The sequence below is a fragment of the Siniperca chuatsi genome, linkage group LG2 (assembly GCF_020085105.1).
Source record: "Siniperca chuatsi isolate FFG_IHB_CAS linkage group LG2, ASM2008510v1, whole genome shotgun sequence".
Classification (NCBI taxonomy): Eukaryota; Metazoa; Chordata; class Actinopteri; order Centrarchiformes; family Sinipercidae; genus Siniperca; species Siniperca chuatsi.
This window is the reverse complement of record NC_058043.1, coordinates 8020841-8040454: the sequence shown is the minus strand read 5'-3', so window position 1 is coordinate 8040454 and position 19614 is coordinate 8020841. Positions and strand designations below refer to the sequence as shown.

Here is a 19614-nt window from a genome sequence, read left to right as displayed (position 1 = left end):
GGAGGTACCAAGAGTTCAGGGTTTAGCCTTTTAAAACTGGATGATTGAATTTCTTGGCAGGGGATTCATTAAAATGATAATTCTTATTTATGAAGCCCTTTAAAAAATTAAAATACTCTCTGTGTACTGCTTCCTATTAATTAACTTTTTTTCCCTCTCATTTTCTTTCTTTCTCCTCTCTACTTTTTTCTTTACTTCCCACTGAACTTGACACACTAATAGGTTATGAATAATTCTGTTTCAGTTTAGACGGCAATTAGCCACAATGCCAGAGGCCATTCTTCTTCCTCTCTTGTGGAGTGGTGATTTAAGACCCAGCTGAGTTAGGGTGCTCCAACTATCCTATGACTACATCATTCACTTCTTCCTGCCCAATGATGAAACAAGAAACAGTTAACTGAGTAAATCCCCTCCCATTGATAAAGTCTTTCACTGATGTCCGTGTGGGGGAGCACTCAAACAGAGGCATGGGATTGGTCATTTAAAAAAACAGAACCGTGGGTCAAGGGCTTAGTTGAAAAGAAAGAAATGTCTAAGTTAAAATTTAAAAACGAAACATGAAAACCATAGGCAGTTCTCAGAGGCACAAAATGTGATAATGGAGTAATATTGTCACACGGTGTCTCTTTCTGGTGTTCCACTGAAACATTTTACCATTGCTAATTAGCCATCCGACCACATGGAGAACAGCATGTCTTTGCTGCTGGAATTGATACATCAGAGGCAAGCCAACAGCTGTGGTTAGGGGGACTTAAATAAAATAATTACAGCACAGACTGAGTGATAGGCTACATGCACACAACCTCCTCTAGTGATTGAATGAGACATCATGGTAACTGAATAATGGTATTAGTGGTTGTATGACAGAGGCAATAATGTATGAAGTAAATGGAAGAAAACAGAGAGTCATCAGTATTAAATTCATATGATTGATAGACAGATAGGCAGATAGAAATAGATAAATAGATTGACACAAGAAAAAGTACTTTTTTTGTGTAAATCCTGGTAAAGTAGAGGGCACGAGACAGGGCATACCTCTGCCAACGCTGAACACTTCCCAACACTTGCTGTTACAGCAAAAATACATGATTCCTATCAACTTGAATTTTCAATTGGATCGATTTCTTGACCCTGCTAACACACCCTTAGGATTTAGAATCTGGTCTATTTCTGTTAGGTTCATAGTTGAAGAAAGCAATAACCTTCTAATTGGAGACATTCTAGATCCAGATCACCACTGAAATTTAATCAATTGTTCCGTAGCCCAAGGTCTATCAGTCCACAAAATTTCAAGGAAATGTGTTTATTAATTCTTGATATCATACAGATCATAACAGTAGGATGAAAAAGTAGCCACTGTGGAGCAGGCAAAAAAATAAATAAATAAATACTGCATCAACCTGAAAAATCACCTCTGTGTAAAATATTGTTGGTATTCATTGGGCGAGGGTGATTAATCCACTTGTTGCCTGTAGTGCCATTGTTTTCTTCTGAGCCAACATCAATCTGATTGGCGTGTAATTTTTCAAATGTTTTCACACAAAACCTCGACATACAGCAGAAAGAGCTGATGGGTGTTCTCAAATTCACACCAGGCTGGTGTGAGACAACTCATCACCAGTATTAGAACAATCAAATTAATTATACATTAGTTTTTCTCAGTGTGCTAGAGTCTGTCATACTTTTCACAGTGTCATTTGATACATTGCTATTATAAAAATATCAATTATAGCCACTTTAAGCAAGGTAGTAAAGCTTCACAGTTAATACTAACTAGCTAGCTAATACTATATGCTAAACAATGACACTGTTTGCATTATTTAACAGACTTATTTACTTACTTTTTTTTTCTACCAAAATTCCTCGTTACTTGCTGGAAAACAGCATATCCAACATATAGTACTATCGGTTTTAAAACATACCCCCTCTGGCACCTCACATAAAACTGCCTCACACTTTTTTGAGTGATCAAGATGGCTTTGTGTCCTGCCTGCAGGCCTGCACCACATCCAGTTTTTCAATCTTTGTCATACTGTCTAACCAGCTGTTTTTGAACAGTCTCTCTCCATGCACTGCATGTTCCACCCCAGCATCACAACCCGTTCTCAGTCCCAGGGCGTCAAATACCGACGTTTTGTCACCACTCCTCAGCGTCTCCTACAGATGGACATGGTACCCTTGAGCCTGTAGGTAGCCTTCAGAAACTACTTGTTTAGGTAGTAGGACGTCCTGTGACGTAAGTGACGTAAGTCACATGATATGTAAGTCACATGTAAGTCACGTGACACGTAAGTCATGTCACGTGTAGCGTAACAAAATTTAAAAAACACACAAGTTAACATTAACTTTTGGTTTCACATGGGACATGTGTTTGACACCTCCATCCACCCCACCACCTCCACATGCAGACTTTCTCGCGCTTTATGTCGCTGGTTATACTACGTCACCTGACTTCCTTTAGGCTTTCTGGCAGCCTTGTGCGTCTCATACAAACACTAATGGGTACCTTGTGCATTTCTATAGAACACTGAGGGGCGTGACAAAACGTTGGTATTTGATGCCCTTGGAATGAGACCGGGCTGAGCATCCCGTTTTAACCAGAAATACATTGAATACAGTATAAGCAAGACCACAATGAAAGGATGTTTCCTGTGCTTTAAAACATAGATACAGTGCAGCGATGGTACTCACACATAACAGTAAGAAAAACATTCCCTGAAGCCAGGACAACCTTCTCCCTCGTTGCCCGGTCGTAGATGCCCACATGGCATTCGTAAGGCCCGTTGTCTGAGATCCGTACCTCCGGGAGCCTGTAAAATACAATACATTAAATAGATTTATTCTATGAGTCGATACTAATCTTTGCATTTTAGCATTATTGACACAATGATACAGAAAGAAAACATTTGAATAATGTTCATTGACATGAAGTTAAAAAAAGACTGCTTTACCACAGCACAAAGCGTTGTGAATAGGAGCTAAATTCAGGTCAGTCATCAGACATCTAAATCCTAATACTCAATACATTTGAGTGGAGCAATTCTTCTTGACATGACATTAGTAAATTATGTGTTTATTCTGATAGTTAAGTGCTGTTGTACCCTCACACTGTCACATGGCACTCAGAGGAGGTAATGCAGACCAAACATTTTGTAGCACGATCAACACTGATTCTGATGAATATTTTTTATCTTTATTGATAAAAATAATTAACATTTTCTCCTCATGGCCTCTGTGTCATGAAATGAGCTTTGGGAAGACTCAAGAGAAGAACTTCCCCAAACACCTTGTTTTCAATATGCCTAAGGTTACTTATTGTTGTGTATTAGCCTATTATGTGTTGAATAGCTAATGAAGCAGGAAATGTGAATATGCATCTACACAACAATTAATCTATCATGGCTGGTAATAAAAGAAAATGAAAGTGAAATGCTGAATCCCACAAGCCCCTCTGAGAAGAGAGACATCTGGAAGACAAAAGACATTCATGAGAATCAAGGATTGCTAAAATATATGGACATTTAACTTGCGTAATTTTATTTTACATTTTTAATTTACTGTTAGATATATGTATGTATAGCCTATGCATGATGTGCCATCATAATAGCGGATGTGGTAACATCATGTCCAGTCTCTTACATCTTACAGTCTTTTCATCTGCTTGGTGCCAGACTTTGGTGCCAGTTCTATTGAAGCCTATGGAAGATGCATGGAGAAGCACACTAAAACGCAACATATCTGCATTATATGACCTTTGATGGAGAAATTCCTCTACTAAATAAAAGGACACACTTCAGAGAATACATTACTGACTGAGTTTTCCAAATGTGCGCATTTGTTTATTTGCTGTCTCCAAATAGTATCCAAAAATGATTATAGGTATACTTAACAGAGCTCCTGGCGAGCCAAATTACAATGCTCACAATGATAAATGGGAAAAAAAGTTGCAAGTAAAATGTCTCTTGAAAATATTGAGTTTAGGATTAATAAATATTGTTAACTAAATCTGTAGCCCATTCTTCATTCCTTCTCTCTTCCTTTCATTTCGATCTGGGCTGCTTTATGATGATTGACAAGACTAATAATGGCTGTTATGGGAATATCACGTATTCAAAAAGGAAACGTTTACAAACATCAATATAATCTGTATCAGTTATTACTGAAAACAACACCATTTGTTCATCAGTAACATTTAATTTAACAAATCATTTACTCAGCTTTAATAATTTTTTTAGAGGATACAGTAAAAAGTTGTTTATTAAACATTTTTAGATAATCTAAACCTCTAATCTGAAGTCTCAGCAAACAACATTCATTAAGGATTCATTGTTTACTAAAACATTTATTGCCATAACTCTGACAGAGAAAACACACAAAAATGAAAACTTGTAATTTTGTTCTTGTGTACTCTTTAAAAGATTCATTTAAAGCCAAAACCTCTTTGATTCCAAACCTTCTTGTTAACCAGTTGAGCTACCAGACATATCACACAGACTAAATAAATATGGAGTTTAGATGACACCATCAGAGGGCTGAATGTTCACCAGAATTATGATCATGAAAGAGAGAAAAAAACCCCATAAACAATAAAAAAAGTTGACTCAAAACCAAAAATCAACACGTCAACAAGTCAAACACAAAACTCAGATTAAGAGTAAATCCCACAACCAATATAGAAAAATAAATAAATAAAATGAATACATAAACATCCAAAATCTCAATCAATATGATTAAAAGGAGAATTATCCAAAATTGTACAATATAAGAAGTTCCTGAATAACTTTAAATCACGTTGGAATTAGCAAGTGGGGGAAATCCAGATCATCCTACAGTGATGCATCTTTGCTGAAACAGGAATAATCTGTAGTGCATTTCTGTGAACTCTTTGTAAAAAGAGAAAGAAACGGCAGTGTAAATGACAAAGTCTAAAACTCACTGGGGTTTTAGCCCTGTCTGCTCAAGTATTCTCTGATGTTTAAGTCCTTTCTATCCTTGGCTTTCTCGATGTTTAGATCAAACACTTGTTTACTTTGGCATTCCTCCACTCTATAAGATCTGGTGAATCAATGAAGTGAAAGCTACTCAAGCTACACTGAGCTGCAGACTGTATTGTTTGTTGTGATTCTCAGTGGGACTAACAGTATGATAATGCTATGCATGTTGCAGAGAGTCGTTTGATTTCAGTGTTGAAAATATTAAAATATCTAAAAGGTTTCATGGAGCTTTATGTATACTGGTCTATGTATATAATATGGCAAAATACTGTAGTTTGTAGTGTTTTGCTCAGTCAGCATTTTTATTGGGTTTTTCTATTTTAGAGCCACATTGTGCAGGTATGTTTCATGATTTATGAAAAGAGCTTATCAAAATGGCTAAATGTTTTGATGAGCCATTTTGAGAAAAATATATAGTAGATATTTAATGGAACTCAATTTGTAACACAAACACTTGTATACTATTTTAGTAGGCAAAATACTATACTGTATTTTCAATTTAACACAACCTAAGTATACTACTTATGAATTTAAAAAAAAATATATATATATATATATATATACACACACACACACACACACACACTTTGAATAATTGTTGGCTGTTGTTGCTCTGCAGAATTGTAGGCCAAAAAGAAAAAAATTATACTTAATTATCTGTCAGTGATAGCAGATGACCATTTTTGAAAGAGCTAGGGAGTGCAATCTGTATTCTGCACTTGGCTAATATGTCAACAGTGATAATCAAAGTGAGACACCACTAGTCACATTTAGCCCCTGTGATTTATTCTCACAAAACAGGAACAATTGTCCTTGCCGCCCGGGTGTTTCAGATGGGGACCTCTGTTGGAACAGCGGCAGGGCGCTCACAGCAGCCGGGCTTTAATGAGTTCAGCTCTGTGTGTGTGGAGGAGAGGAAATCATTCTTTTGGAGAGCAGTCAAATTTGTGCGCCAACAAACATCTTTCCATTATATATATATATATATATATATATATATATATATATATATATATATATATATATATACACACACACACCTCACTCAATAACTATCTTTGAACTACCCTTGAACTGAACTTTAACCTCAAATGAAAAATTTAAAGGTTTTATTGATAACATTTTTATGTAGATGAATATTTAAGAAAAACCCAAAAATACATACACAGAGCTTTTAGAAACGTACAGAATAAAAGTATCACTTTTCCTAAAATAAATATTATGATTGTGAATTAATGATTTAAAAAACTTTGATAGGTCCAAAATGAATGTTTTGTTTGTTTCTCTGTGTGAGATGTCTGACATTTGGTTCCTGCTTCTAACAAGGCTTGTGAGCCAATAGTATAATGGCGTTGGTATTACATGGTATAGTTACCAGTTAGTGTGGAAAAAATGGACACTGACGTTAGCACATATTAGATAACTTAGCTTAATCATCCAAACAACAATAACCCATAAAATTACAGTTCTGCATATTTCTAAGGTACTTTGGTTTGTTGTATCTTTAAACACTGATTACTTAATAGTCAATGAGTGCTTGTGCTGGGAAGGTGTATGTTAAGTGATGTATGTAAAGTATCAGTAAGAGTTCAAATTTAGGCCTACTGATGAGACAAAGATTTGCTTTTATACATTCCTACATGTGTTCTGTGTTTCTGTTGCAATCTTTTGAAATCTTAATATTTAACAAAACCTAATGAAACCTGACTAGAAGGAGTTACAACATAATTTGCCCATTGCTGTCCTGTGTTTCAAAAAGGTAAGTTATATATGAAAAGGAGTGGCCATCTTGAGATAAAGTGAGGTTGTCTCCACCAGCGTTCTAGGGATAAGCATAACACAAGTAAGTCTTTCACCACAGTGCAAAATGATGAGAATAGCACAGTGAATCTCTGTGGTGGCGGGTGGGGGAGGTAATTGGCTTTGTCTTGGCTGGCTACATTATAGTAAACGCTGATATAGCCCATTGCTTTGTTTTTACAAACAAAGCCGTAGTTCTGTTATCCACAATTCTGACTGCTGCATTCATGGATTCAGACTAAGACAAGTGCAGAGAAAAGAACCCAAAGATAATTCAAGGTATGGAAGTATTGCCGGAAGAAGGGTGAGGAGGCCACAAAGAAACCCCCAACCACAGCATTTCTGAGTGGCTGCCTGCTTCTGAAGCCTCTACAAGTTTGACAGCAAGACACATCCATCAGAATTAGGCGAGGAAAAAGAGGAAAGGTTGTACTCTAACATTGAGACTTCTGTTAAATATTAAGACTGGTGGAATTCATTTTTCAACACCCCCTCTAATCTTTGATGTCATGCATTTCAGAGGTGCTAGTCCATTGAGAATCTGTTCGCAAAAAAGGAACATGTGATTCTGAGAGCTCTTTTTTACAGCTGTCTCTCATTCATTATTAATGGGTCAGCTAATGTTTGAAATCTTGGAATGAAACCACCATTTATACGGAATAATTGACAAAAACAAACTCATAATATACCACTTTATAGATTTTTTCCCCCCCTCATGATTATTGCTATGATTACCCCTATAAATCAGGACTAGCATTGACTGTGCCACACAGTTATAAGCATGTGATTTTACCTTAGTAAATAGCAGTTTTTAGAGCACTTAAGCAAACCATTTAGCAAACATTTATGAGTGTTTTGAGTCCTGCGGTAACTAAAAGTATAGTAGCACTGGATTTATCCACAGAGTAACAATGCACGATTGCAGTCTACCATGTTTCCTGTTCAGACGTTCACATTTTACCAGACATTTCCCTCGGTATCTTCCACTTACCTTTCTTTCTGGGCCCCCAACCCCATCCTGTTAAAACTAGTTTTTCTACACATCTCCCACTTTTATCATTTGGTCATGTTTCATTGTTTCTTTTGAGCTAATTTATGAATCCTTTTGTCCTTTGTTTTGAAATTGCAGACCTCATTAATCAGTGAGTTATAAAAAGCTGATTAGCAATGACAAACCAGTAGATGCTGGGACAAATAAAAACAAAGCAAAAAATACAAGCCTTTTCCACAGTCTTGCAAACAAATTAATATCAGCACAACATATATATGATAAATATGCAACCAAGTGAATAGGTAATTGAATAAACAAACAATTTCCAGCAAACAACATTAAACACACTACAAAATCTCCCCTGTACACCAAAAAACAGCGCATACACGGTGGAGATCGATAGCAATAGGCCCCCATGGAGGAGCAGCAAACACAGCACACCGCAAAGAGAGATCGATTGTCCCCTAGGAGTTGCATCTGAAAGCTCTTTCCTGTTATGTAGGCCTTCCTGCAGAACTCCTCCTGCCTACAAATGCAAGCAAATGCAACTGCCTAGATGGAGAGTGAAAAAGAGCAGTCTTGACAGAGCAGCGTCTGATAGCTCATCCAGTCAATCTCTGCATCAAATTAACTAGCACATTGTCAGATACTCTTTCTGGCCTGAAGCATTACGGTTGAATGGGTCAGGACTGGCGACTGTAAGTCAGTATACACGCGACGGAAAGCAAAGAAAAATTGCCTAGAGGACAGGATGCAAAGAGGGGTGTGTAATCACCCATGTTTCCTTAAGGAATGAGCAAGAAACAAAAAGATGAGGATCATGCTGTGATTCTCTGAGTGCCAAGGGAGGTGTGATTGGCTTTGTGCTGGCTGGTTACATTATATTAAGTGGTGATGTAGCTCATCTCTCTGTTCTTATCCACAAAGCTGTACTCCATTCATGGATTCAAATCCACACAAATGCAAAGAGGAGAGCTCAGTGATAAAAAGGTACAAAGCATGGAGGTATTACTGGAAGAAGAGTCAAGGCCCACAAAGAAACCTCACAAAAAATACTTTATGCTGATTACAGTAGCTCTTTTTCAGTGTGCATTAAATTGGTTTACTTATTCATTATGAATTTTAAGAAGCAACGACTTTACTTATCACTCCCTAAGAATATTTATTACAGTACATACTCAAATACTTTTCTTTTACACCTCAAAAATAAAACTGATGAGACTATATCTTCAACAAAATTTAAATACACCCACAGAGGTATATTCTCTTTTTCATGTAGGACACCTCAGTGGACACATTCACCTTCAGTGTAAGATTGAGAGGGAAGATATCAGAGTGAACATTTTTAATTTGCAACTAATCAAAATAAAATTGAAATAGACAGATTCTTTACAACTTCCCACAGGAGATATTTATCAATTACTGAAACACCTTACTGAGCTGTGTTACCTCTTGAAATTGCCAATACAACAACAAGGCTGGTCCATCAGATTTAGTGTGTGTGTGTGTGTGTGTGTGTGTGGCCGGGGTGTGGCCGGGGGTGTAGTCCAAAAAACTCAAACAAAACTCAAACTCCTCAAAACTCCCATTCAGTATCAGACCTATGCAGAGTTACTCCAGGAGGTTTTCATGTTTTCTGTTAGACATAGATGGTGGTAGAAAAAGAGGCAGTGACAGATGGGGACTACCTGATTATCTGGTAATCCACACTAGGTAGCAGTTGGTTAGTTTTCTGTCAGTCGTGCACCGGCCTATACAGAGGGGAGTTTGGAGCTGTTGGTTTTTATCATTATAAGAAATGTGGCCAATTTAGCATGTTGGATCATTTGCGGAGGTAGTCATTGAGAGAGTTGTGTCTGACGACTGCGATTCAGACTACCAAATCAGTAGTTTTTTATCCAGTGTGCTGTTTGCCATTATTTTTAACCTACACCTTTTGTCTTCTGTCATAAGCAACAGTCTGACAACGCAAAGCAAAATGGCACTTTATACTGCCAGTTGCAACCTTTTATCAGATGTATTCTCAATTTGTATTCTGAGAAAAAAGTAGACGGCATGTCCCGTCTACCTCCAAAAAGACTCCCAATGTAAGTAGGGACTTAGCTAATAACTATGTTTCATAGTCATAGCTTAGCTAACATATTCTATAACTTTTATGTTAGCTATTGTTCCTACAAGTGGATCAATAGTTCATTAAGTGATCAGTCAGCATTTTGTAGGGGATTATGAACATCATTAGCCATAATACAACTTATTTCTGAATGGTATCATTTTTTCAGGGAAAAGTACCAACAGCCGCTTCAGTGACAGCAGATTACAGGCAGGTGGAGCAGGGTCTCAGATTAGTTCTAATGGTATAATTAACCCCTACAACATGATTGGTTGTTTGTCATTGCCTTCCAAAATGACCCATGATTGTTACAAAAAATATTCATAGGAGGATTTTCTGATCTTCCACCTCTAGTTTAATGGAAAAAGATATAGACATTGTTAAAAGAAGGCTGATTCTGTGTGTGTGTGTGTGCATGCGAGTGAGAGAGCAAGGGAAACACATACATAACGATAAGTTAAAAGAAATGTCTCTACTATTGCTAAAACCAAACCTATGTATGCCCTTGATGTGCTATGTTCATCTTTTCTGACAAATTTAAGGATCTTTTAAAAAGGACAAACGGTAGACTCCTGATATCACGATTTGAGCTTGAATGCTGGAGGTCCTTCAAACTTCAAGTATCATCAGCTAAATACATGATCTGTCAATCATTTTGCAAGGACTAATATATTCATTGAATACAGAGAAATACAGCTGCTTCCATTAATAGCTGTCAAAGTCAGACAAAACTATGCAATCTTAGATTAAGTCAATATCATTGTCACTTGTATGTGTCTAATAATTGAAAGCCATCATGAGGAGCAAAATCACCTCTATAACTCTATTATCGCACAGTTATCACATACTGCTGTGAGAAAAAGTATTTTACAAAAGGAAAAGTTAAAAATATAGTTTTCTACAAAATGCTCAAAGTCATTCATTTTTGGTCGTACAAGTGGATTTGTCAGACTGCTAAGGCTTTGTACAGAAGATTTACCATTCTCAGGTGGATATGGGAGATTATAGCGAGTAAAAATTCAGCTTTTTGCATTTCTTAGTAGTGTTGAGCTTCTGCGTTACACCATGAAAATGGGACCGTGACCAGTCAGAGGGAATTTCTTCTTGACTGGAAAGCCCTTTTCATACAGCTTGTTCAAGGTGGGAATGTTGCGCCGTTATTCCGCCTTGCTGTTCTGTATAAAATGTACGAACACAGAATGGGGGGGGGAAATCGACGTCTGTGTAAAATGGGGGCGCCGGCAGGACACACTAGGCGCTGAAGCTGTTGTGTTGCTCGTCACGCCTCTTTTGCTTCCGGAACACCTGCATGCTATCTAAAAATCACACTGGGGCAGCATTATGCCGCTGTTGTTTGGTTCAGTGTAAAACAAGCAAAGCCAGCGTAGAAAACAGAGAGCCCGCAGTATTGCGGGATCTCTGCTACTGGAAGAATGGTGTGACTTTAGCAGGAGTCCACATTTCTCTCTGGTTGACTAACACAGACTAAGCATTCTGATACAGATCCAGGTCAGTGCAGGTAACATCCAACTGTTTCTGATGCCAATTCATTTGAAATCCCCCCTGCCCCCCCTCGGTGTGTTGTATTAGACTTTCTCGCTCTCTGCATGTATATGTATTTCGATGTCCAGGCGTGAGGCGGTTGTGTGTGCATTCGTGTTTCCATGTCTATGTGCATGTAAGTGTGAACACCATTCTAGTGTGATGATGCCTACTCTCCCAAAGGGATAGTAGGATTGTCCAGATAAATCATCCTCAGCTGGGCAGCCACACCACACATGAGAAAAAAAATACACAGAGGTAGGAACGTACATGAGTGGAATCAAAGAAAAGCAGGACAAAGATAAGATGAAAGGGAATGACGAAAGTAGGATCATTACAAAAGGATGCAAAGAGTGAAGCATTCCAGTTTAAAATGAAGTCATAGGTGTGCTGTATGGCAAGCACTTTGTGTTGGTGAACATTCAGACAGGGATATTTGCAGTAGGATGAGAGCCAGAGCAGTGGGAGCAAGAAATGAGGAGATGGGCAGACAGCTGCCAGCCGTATTGTTGAGGCCTGGGGTATAAGAAGACAGTCCCCAGGATGCTTTAAACATGTAATCAAGCCAACCAGAGCCAGATGACTCTCTCTCAACTCTCCCTTTCACCATCGCTTGCTCTCTCTCTCAGTAAAACCTGTTAATGCATACCCAATGGGGCTGTGTATGCATTGGATCATAGATGCTTGAGAGATGGGTGAGGCAAGTGTCTGCATGTTCACCTCCATGATAATATGCCTGAGCAGGGCAGTGCGACCTGGGATATATGCACCACTGTGGCTCGAATAAGGACCAGCCTGGCCAGATGTGAACTAAATCTTTAACACTGAACTCTTTATCCTGAGCAGAGTTGCTGATTAGAGTTTGCCAATGCCTCCTGTCCTCATGTAATAATGCACTGACCCATGTGACCGGTCACTCCAGTCTGGCCTGGTCTGACCAACAGCAGATGGCTGGGAATGAAGTTGTGTAACACTGAGCAGGAGTTAATCTTTGTGCATTTACTATCACAGTATCAAGAGGCTGTTTGATTATCCAGTAAGTTTAAAAGTTTGCAATAAACTTGTGCTGCAAAATGAATGGAGCAAAAGCAGAGCAGGTAACACAATACGAGCAGACTTAAACAAGTAAGTAGTCTTGTTTTAAATGAAAGTTAATTGATTTTGAGGCTCACCGGACGGTTGATTGGTACACGAGGTCTTCACGCCTGCGGTAGTCCTCCATGTGAGAGTAATTGGTATTAAACATAGCATCGTAGGTGAAGATTTTCTGCTTGATGGTTCCTCCATCTGTGACCTGTGAAGCAAAAAGAGAGAGAGCATTAATAAGATGATTCCTCTAATGATGGATGGGACAGGGTCTACCTTTTTGCCCTGAGAGCTCCTCCTACGCATAAACTGTTGTCCCATAGCCTGGAGTGTAAATAGCACTCCTACCTGCAATTACCTCATTGATTCATTTGTAGCCATGATAAGCTCATTCTTTGTAATGTCTAAAAGCAAGGGATTGAAAACCTGCTGACATGATAACATCAATGAGACAGTCTCTTAGGCAGCTGCCAGTATGTGTTCGAGCACATGGTTAAGTCTTAATTAAGACTGGCACAGTGCGGTGTTCTGTATGTGTCAAGCAGTCTGCTTTCTGCAGAGGTAATGGCTTGTGACGAGATACTGCAGAGGAAGGGGGATAGTATATTCAAAACACTGGTCTCATCTTTTTTTTCTGTGCATTTAGATGAGGAGTAGTTCTTTCCTTTGTAATATGCACAGGAGTGTTAGTCACTTAGCATTTGAATGAATGATTTCTCCTCTCCTCAGAAGCCACAGACAGCCATAAAGGAAAGATGATGACAGGATTTTAATGGAGCCACTAATGCTGCTTTGAAGAAGGAAATTGTTGTTGGGCCAGGGATCCTTCTTTCGTTTGCCAGTGAAGATGCTATCGTTCTGATCCAATTCAATTCCTTCAGTGAGGTAAACAACGTCAAAGCATTTCATGATTAGTCTGTATAATGTACACATCGCCTCATGAAGAGACAAAGCTAAATTGTATTTATGAGCAGACAATTGTTCCCTGTGAATGTGGGATAACCCATATAACCTCTTGCCTCTGGAGAAAGCACACTGCCTTAGGCTTAGTTTGCTAAAAGGTACTGCACAGGGAGATGACAATGCTGAAACAACCAAAATAGGAGTGTTGAAATAAATTACCTTTGTCACCTGTAACCAATCAGAGGGAGGCTTTTGGATATTTTTACAGATTTTAAATACTAAAAAAGTCCAAATGCTTGCTTGCAAGACTTTTTTTGCCCCCCAAAACATTCCGCCACTTGAGCATATGATTTTAGACATTTGTGACACCATTCAGCTAAGAAAAGTTTTGGCACCCTTGTCAAGGACCTGAGCTTGTGGCCATCTGCTCATTTTTAATATCAGTTCAGGTGTGTAGACACGGAGCAATGATGTGGTTTTGTTTTGAGGTACAGAACAGGGAACAGCAACAGGAAAAGGTCAGCCTCTAAAAGTAAAGCCATGTTTGAAAATTGTGCTTTCCAAACCACCCAGACTTGTGCCACCATTGTAGTTACAGTTATGGACCTTTTAGAAACATCACCATAGGGAGTCAAGAGACATTTTAGGAAACGGTTCTACAGAGGTTAAAAAGAAAACTTTCTTGATGTATGGTACCTATATGGAAAGCTAAAAGGCAGCACATTTTTACAGTATTAAATATACTGTTGGGATGTCACAGAGACAAAGTGATATACATTACAGATTAGTACAGTATGAGGCAGACAACATAAGACAAATTATGCAGCCAAACTTGCCTCTATCTTTCTCAATTTCACACAGCAATAGTGCTTGGGCAAGCACCTGTGAGACTAAATTAAATTTCTACAAAAGGATTTTCCTCATTTCTATTTGCAATCTTCAAAAACGTATCTGTTTATGTCCCTGTCAGTCTCAGAATAATTTGATACCATTAAGTATAAACAACTAAAGTCAGACATCAAGCCAATTTTTTATTTTATTGATGCTCCTTATTTCCTTGCTTGTTATTTTTGTGCAACCCATCGTCTTTCACTAGAACAGCCACTTAAAATTTTTACTTTGTCTTTTTATAGCTAGGCAGTTACATATTTAGGCATTTAAAGCACACAGGCCATTCACCAATGGGCATTTATAAAAGCACCATCATTGGTTCTTCTGAGATTTGTACTACAACTGCATCACTTCTGTTGGAGCTACATCTCTGAGTTGGCACTAACACGATGGCCTAAGGATAGTTGTTCTCACGTAGGTGTTGGTCAGGTCTAAGATGACACAGACCTTCCATAGGACTGACCTGCTGTAAGTGTTTGTGAGCTAAGCTTGACTAAATCCAATGACCTTGACACTATGGCAGCTTTTCTATCATTGTTAGAACCTTAGATATTCAGTTTTTCGAAACATGCAAATACAACCACTGACATTGTACCCTGTCTAAGCTACTGTAGGTAATTTCCAGGAGATCCTTTTATTCACAGTAAGTGAAACCTTTGCCAATGGCAGAAACAGAACTGGGTAGTTGGTGTGAGCAGCAATAACCTTAGCTAGCAGAGCTGAAAAAGAAAGCATTCCACAGACAGAAACTCCAACATCAATACCACAAAAAGACATAAGAGTGTCTAATTGCCAAGTGAGTCCTGGAAGTGCAGTGGGAAAACACCACAGCATGAAGAATTGGAAAAGAGTTTCAAATCTCTTCAAAAGGGATTGTATATTTGTAGTTTATTTTTTCAGATTTCATTAGTTTACTCATCAGTTCAAATCAGATGAATAGATATGCTTAAGACTGCCTGGGACATTCACATTATCAGTAATTCAAAGTAATTTATTTTCTATCTAACCAAGTGACAAAATGCAAGTGCACAGATGAGCAAGTGCAACTACTTTAAGCAATGGTTTACAAATCCCCTGCAGGAAAGCTGCACTTCCCCTCTATCCAAACAATGCAGTTGACTTTAGAGTTACAAGGCTTCATAAACCGATGCAAAAATGCTCTGCTGGCCCTGAAGTACTGAGGTGAGTTGGAGACATTCTCTAGCCATCTCCTCTTTCACAGTCCATCTAATCCAACAAGCATTACAATTGCCTCTGTCCTGCCCCTGAAAACCTGGTAGATAATGTAGGTGTCAGATTTCTGGTTGTCTGGAAGCCATAAAAGGACAGGAGAAGAGATTTCTGCCTCAGACAGGTCATCTCTGTGGCACCCTCTCTTTATCTATCCCTCCTTAATGATTTCACCTCTTAATTAAGACTGACCTGTACACTCCTGTGTAATAAATCAGAAAGAATCTGCACTTCAGTGGATGTCTCCCTATCCCCACAAGGGGACTTGTTTGAGGTATAAATGGCTGACTATGGAGGGAATAGAACAGTAGGAAGGGAGAGAGTGGGAGGGGAAAAAGAGAACCAAACTGTGCCAAAACGGCTGTACAAGAGGGAGGGTAAGAGAGAGATGAATACTCTTTGATTGCAGAAAAGCACCGTTGGGGGAAGCAAAGCTTTGCTACAACTGCTTTGTTGAATCCAGGCCATGCAATGCATTTGAGGCACAGAGGCACCAAACCTCTCCAACACTCGGCCATCTGGAGATATGAAAAGACAGGCATGGGTGGTAGAGAGTCAGCTACCCCTCCCTTGTCTGCACTGTGGCAGATAGTGGATATTAGCTGAGGGCAATAGCCAGCAGGCGAAAGAGAAGTCCACGACAGGTAGCTGACAATGGGTGAGTTTGAAGGCGCTCAAAACAGGGTCATGTGCCTCTCCTGAGATGTGATAATGCCAAGATCTCTCCAGACAGAGGGGGCCCTGTATCCTTCCTTGCCAGCCAGCTGAGCTGACTTTCTAATGATGCTGCCTATTATTGGGGTCAGATTAGGACAGGGTCTCAGGGGTTAACCAAAGCCCTCCTCCCTCTGCCTGTCTGGGGTGGGCCTATTTATAGGCTGCAGCTGCATCAGCAGCCACTGGAGGAAATTCAGCTAACACACTGCAGGCCAACTGTGAGAGATTCAACCTGAATGCTGCTTCATAATTTCAGGCAGCAGTCAGAGAATCACTACAGCAAGTCTTTTTATAGTATTTTTTCAAGCTGATGAAATATGAAATGCATGACATTTCTGAAGATATTCTAATCTCCATGTATAAAGATATGGAGGACCTCATGGAGTTTGTTATGCTAAGATAACAGTATTTCCTTCATATGGTGTCTTATAAGTAGATAATGGTTTTAAAGAAATGTTCATTCATATTTTACTAGTATTTCTTTGTGATCTGAATCTACAAGTCTAACATTTCCATAAGATGGACAGCAGCATGGCTCTCAAATAATGTCTTAATGAGATTTATTCCCATTCAGTCCCTCATTTAAAGACTTAGACAAGCAGCAACAAAAGAGATGATCAGAGCATTGTCATGAACCGGCTTGGCACTTTCCTTCATATCCATTCTAATTTGCCTAATATTATTATCTCACAAAGTGTCTTTTTGAAACAGGGCAGAAGCATTGGGAGACATTGTCTTACTTGTAAAATTGGTATAATTGCTGTATGCAAGTACAAAATTAATACAAAATCCAGACCTTTTACTTGTTTATTTCTGTACTTATGAAGTAGTGTTATAACAATGTTATATTTTTTTTTACCATTTGTAATGTTTTTTCTTCTATTTTCTTCTACAGCACAGAATAGTTTGTGAATTGTAAAGTCAGGTCTTGTCAGGACCTTGTTGAAAACCAAATTTTGCACCTCAAGGACTTATCCTGTAACCAATAAAATGTGTTCAATATCTTGATAAATATAAACAGATGGTATAATAACATAAGCAAAGAAAACAAATGTTTAGAATATCAACAAACATATCATCGACATTAGGTGGTAAAGCACAGGGCCTTTCCATTCCATTTAATTCAGAAGAACAAGCTATCTTTGAGCTACTGTAACAAACAGGTAGACGACAACACTGCACACTGGGAGATATGCAGTATGTGAGGTAAGGGAGTGCTAAGGTACAACAATAACGCACCATGCCCCAGTGAGGTAAGAGATTAAATTCACTGTCATTGCTTTTATGGAGCACAAAACGTTATATACTAGGGACAATACAGAAGAAAGTGTTGCAAAAGTGTTGTACCTAAAAAAAATGTAATAAACCAAACAAAATACGATGCAGCACGACAAAAGTGCATCGTGTATTAACTTTTAGTCTGCAGCTCTTAGAGCTGCCAAGTGAAACTAGGGGAAATGCTGAGGTTTTCATATGGCATGCCTGCTGACATGGGTCCATAAGTGACGGCTACGTCTGTGGATGTGCTGTGTAATGTTGATCGCCATTCAGTAAGCAGATCCAGCACCATTGGTGGCCCTGCCTCTTAACCTGTGCATTTACAGCTCTGCATGCTGTGCTCACCTACTGGCTGCTGAGTGACAGAGGACTTGGTTAAAGGGATTTCATGCTTCAAATGACAGGCTCCTCTCCTCCCTGTCTGTCTAGCGATCTATACTCTCAGTGGGGAGCTGCAGCTAATTCAGGCTGGTAGATAACTGATGATGCAAACATGTACAGTACCTATGATGCTCAGATTGGATCATCATACAATGCCATCCTAATTTAAATTGACGCTGAATTTGCGACAGAAATTCAACAGGCTTTAGCACATTCAGTGTGACTTTGGGACTTTAGAGAGACAGACTTGCCAAGATGGTTCATGGCAATGACATTTTATCTGACAAGTTACTGCCATCACATGCTCCCGCTCTGCTGTCATGCATTTTCATTTCAGTAATACAGAGTACAAACAGGTTGTGATTGGATGCTGCTGGAACTACTAGATTACATACAAGGATTAGAGCTGGGCTTCATGAAAACTGTGCCACCAACAGGAACAGACCAGCTGCATTCAGCTGCACCCTGGAGGTAGCAGGGTGAGGGTCAGGCACAGCCAGGGTATAAATTCAGGCAGTTACGTGTTATGCAAGCGTGTTATCTAAAGCCATCTGAGACAAGGCCATCCAGAGATTGTTATTAATGCGGTCATTCTGAGGGAGACAAGCTGGCTGTGGGCTTGACAATGAGGAGGTGATGCGATCAAAGGAGGTCAGACTTGTTGGAAACTGCTGATCTAAAGCATATGGGTTAATATATAGTATCTATATCGTAGGGCAGGAGGGCCTGGGCTACATTTATGCAACTTCAGTGTGGTAAAAAATAAAGTTGGATAATTTTTTTCTGAATGAAAAGCGGTGCTGCTGTTTAGAAAAATCCATGTGTGAGTGGCATAGCTCCTGTTCATAGTCCAAAAGTGGCTTGGAAAAAATCAGGGCAAAGAATCACTTATCTACCTCAATTACCACTGAGGTGCCCTTAAGGCGAGGACTAACCAAATTGCTCACTGAAGCTGATTTGCTAACAATAGAAAACTGGTTGTTCTGGGCAACTCTGTAAATACTAACCATTTCAAAAGTATCATGGGTGTTAACGATGCCACAGCTGAGAAAAAGACTATGCAAAGGAAATACCTCCTGCTGATAAATTAAGATTCAACTTTTTTTGCGACAACTATGATATCAACCATGGGTGTAGAAGGGCATTTACTATTTATTATTACAGGATTATCTCAAACAAACGAGAACTGAAAAAAAAATGAAAAAAATACACATTCACACCAACTGTAGAAAAGCAGGCATTAACCTGAAACTGAATAAACATTAAAATCATTGCAAGATTTAAAAATGCAGAAGTACAAGAGAATTGCATACCTTCAGTAATTAGTGGCATATTATGCAATCTAGTGACTTAAACTACATATCTAAGAGTTCCATCAAGAACTGACGGGTAATGAAATGCAGCACCGAGAGAAGAACATCATTGTGGGCACTTGTCCTTAATCTGTTTGATCAAGGTGCATCAAGTGACTCGTCGTTCATGTCTTCCTTTGACAATGTCTTTCAGACAGCTGGTAGGCTGAACAAGTATTGTAGAACACAGAATGAGAAGTGAAGAGAGAGACTTGAAGTGGAATTGATGAGGAGAAGGGAAAAAAAAGAAAAACAAAACAAAAAACACAATGTAATACAAAAACTGTCACCATTAGGTCCCTGTATAAGCCACTGAAAATTGGTGTATGAATTGTTAAT

At 38.9% G+C, this 19614-nt stretch overlaps 1 protein-coding gene across 3 annotated transcripts in view; it reads right to left on the bottom strand.

Moving 5' to 3' along the window:
* The window catches only part of igsf21a (immunoglobin superfamily, member 21a), a 163465-nt gene that overhangs the window by 59588 nt on the left and 84263 nt on the right, over nt 1–19614 (bottom strand). For all 3 annotated transcript variants that reach the window (XM_044168333.1, XM_044168324.1, XM_044168341.1), the window contains 2 exons: nt 12610–12731; nt 2692–2810 (listed from right to left, as the gene is read on the bottom strand). In XM_044168333.1, the coding sequence (XP_044024268.1) occupies nt 2692–2810; nt 12610–12731 (241 nt within the window). The remainder of the gene's footprint in view (nt 1–2691; nt 2811–12609; nt 12732–19614) is intronic.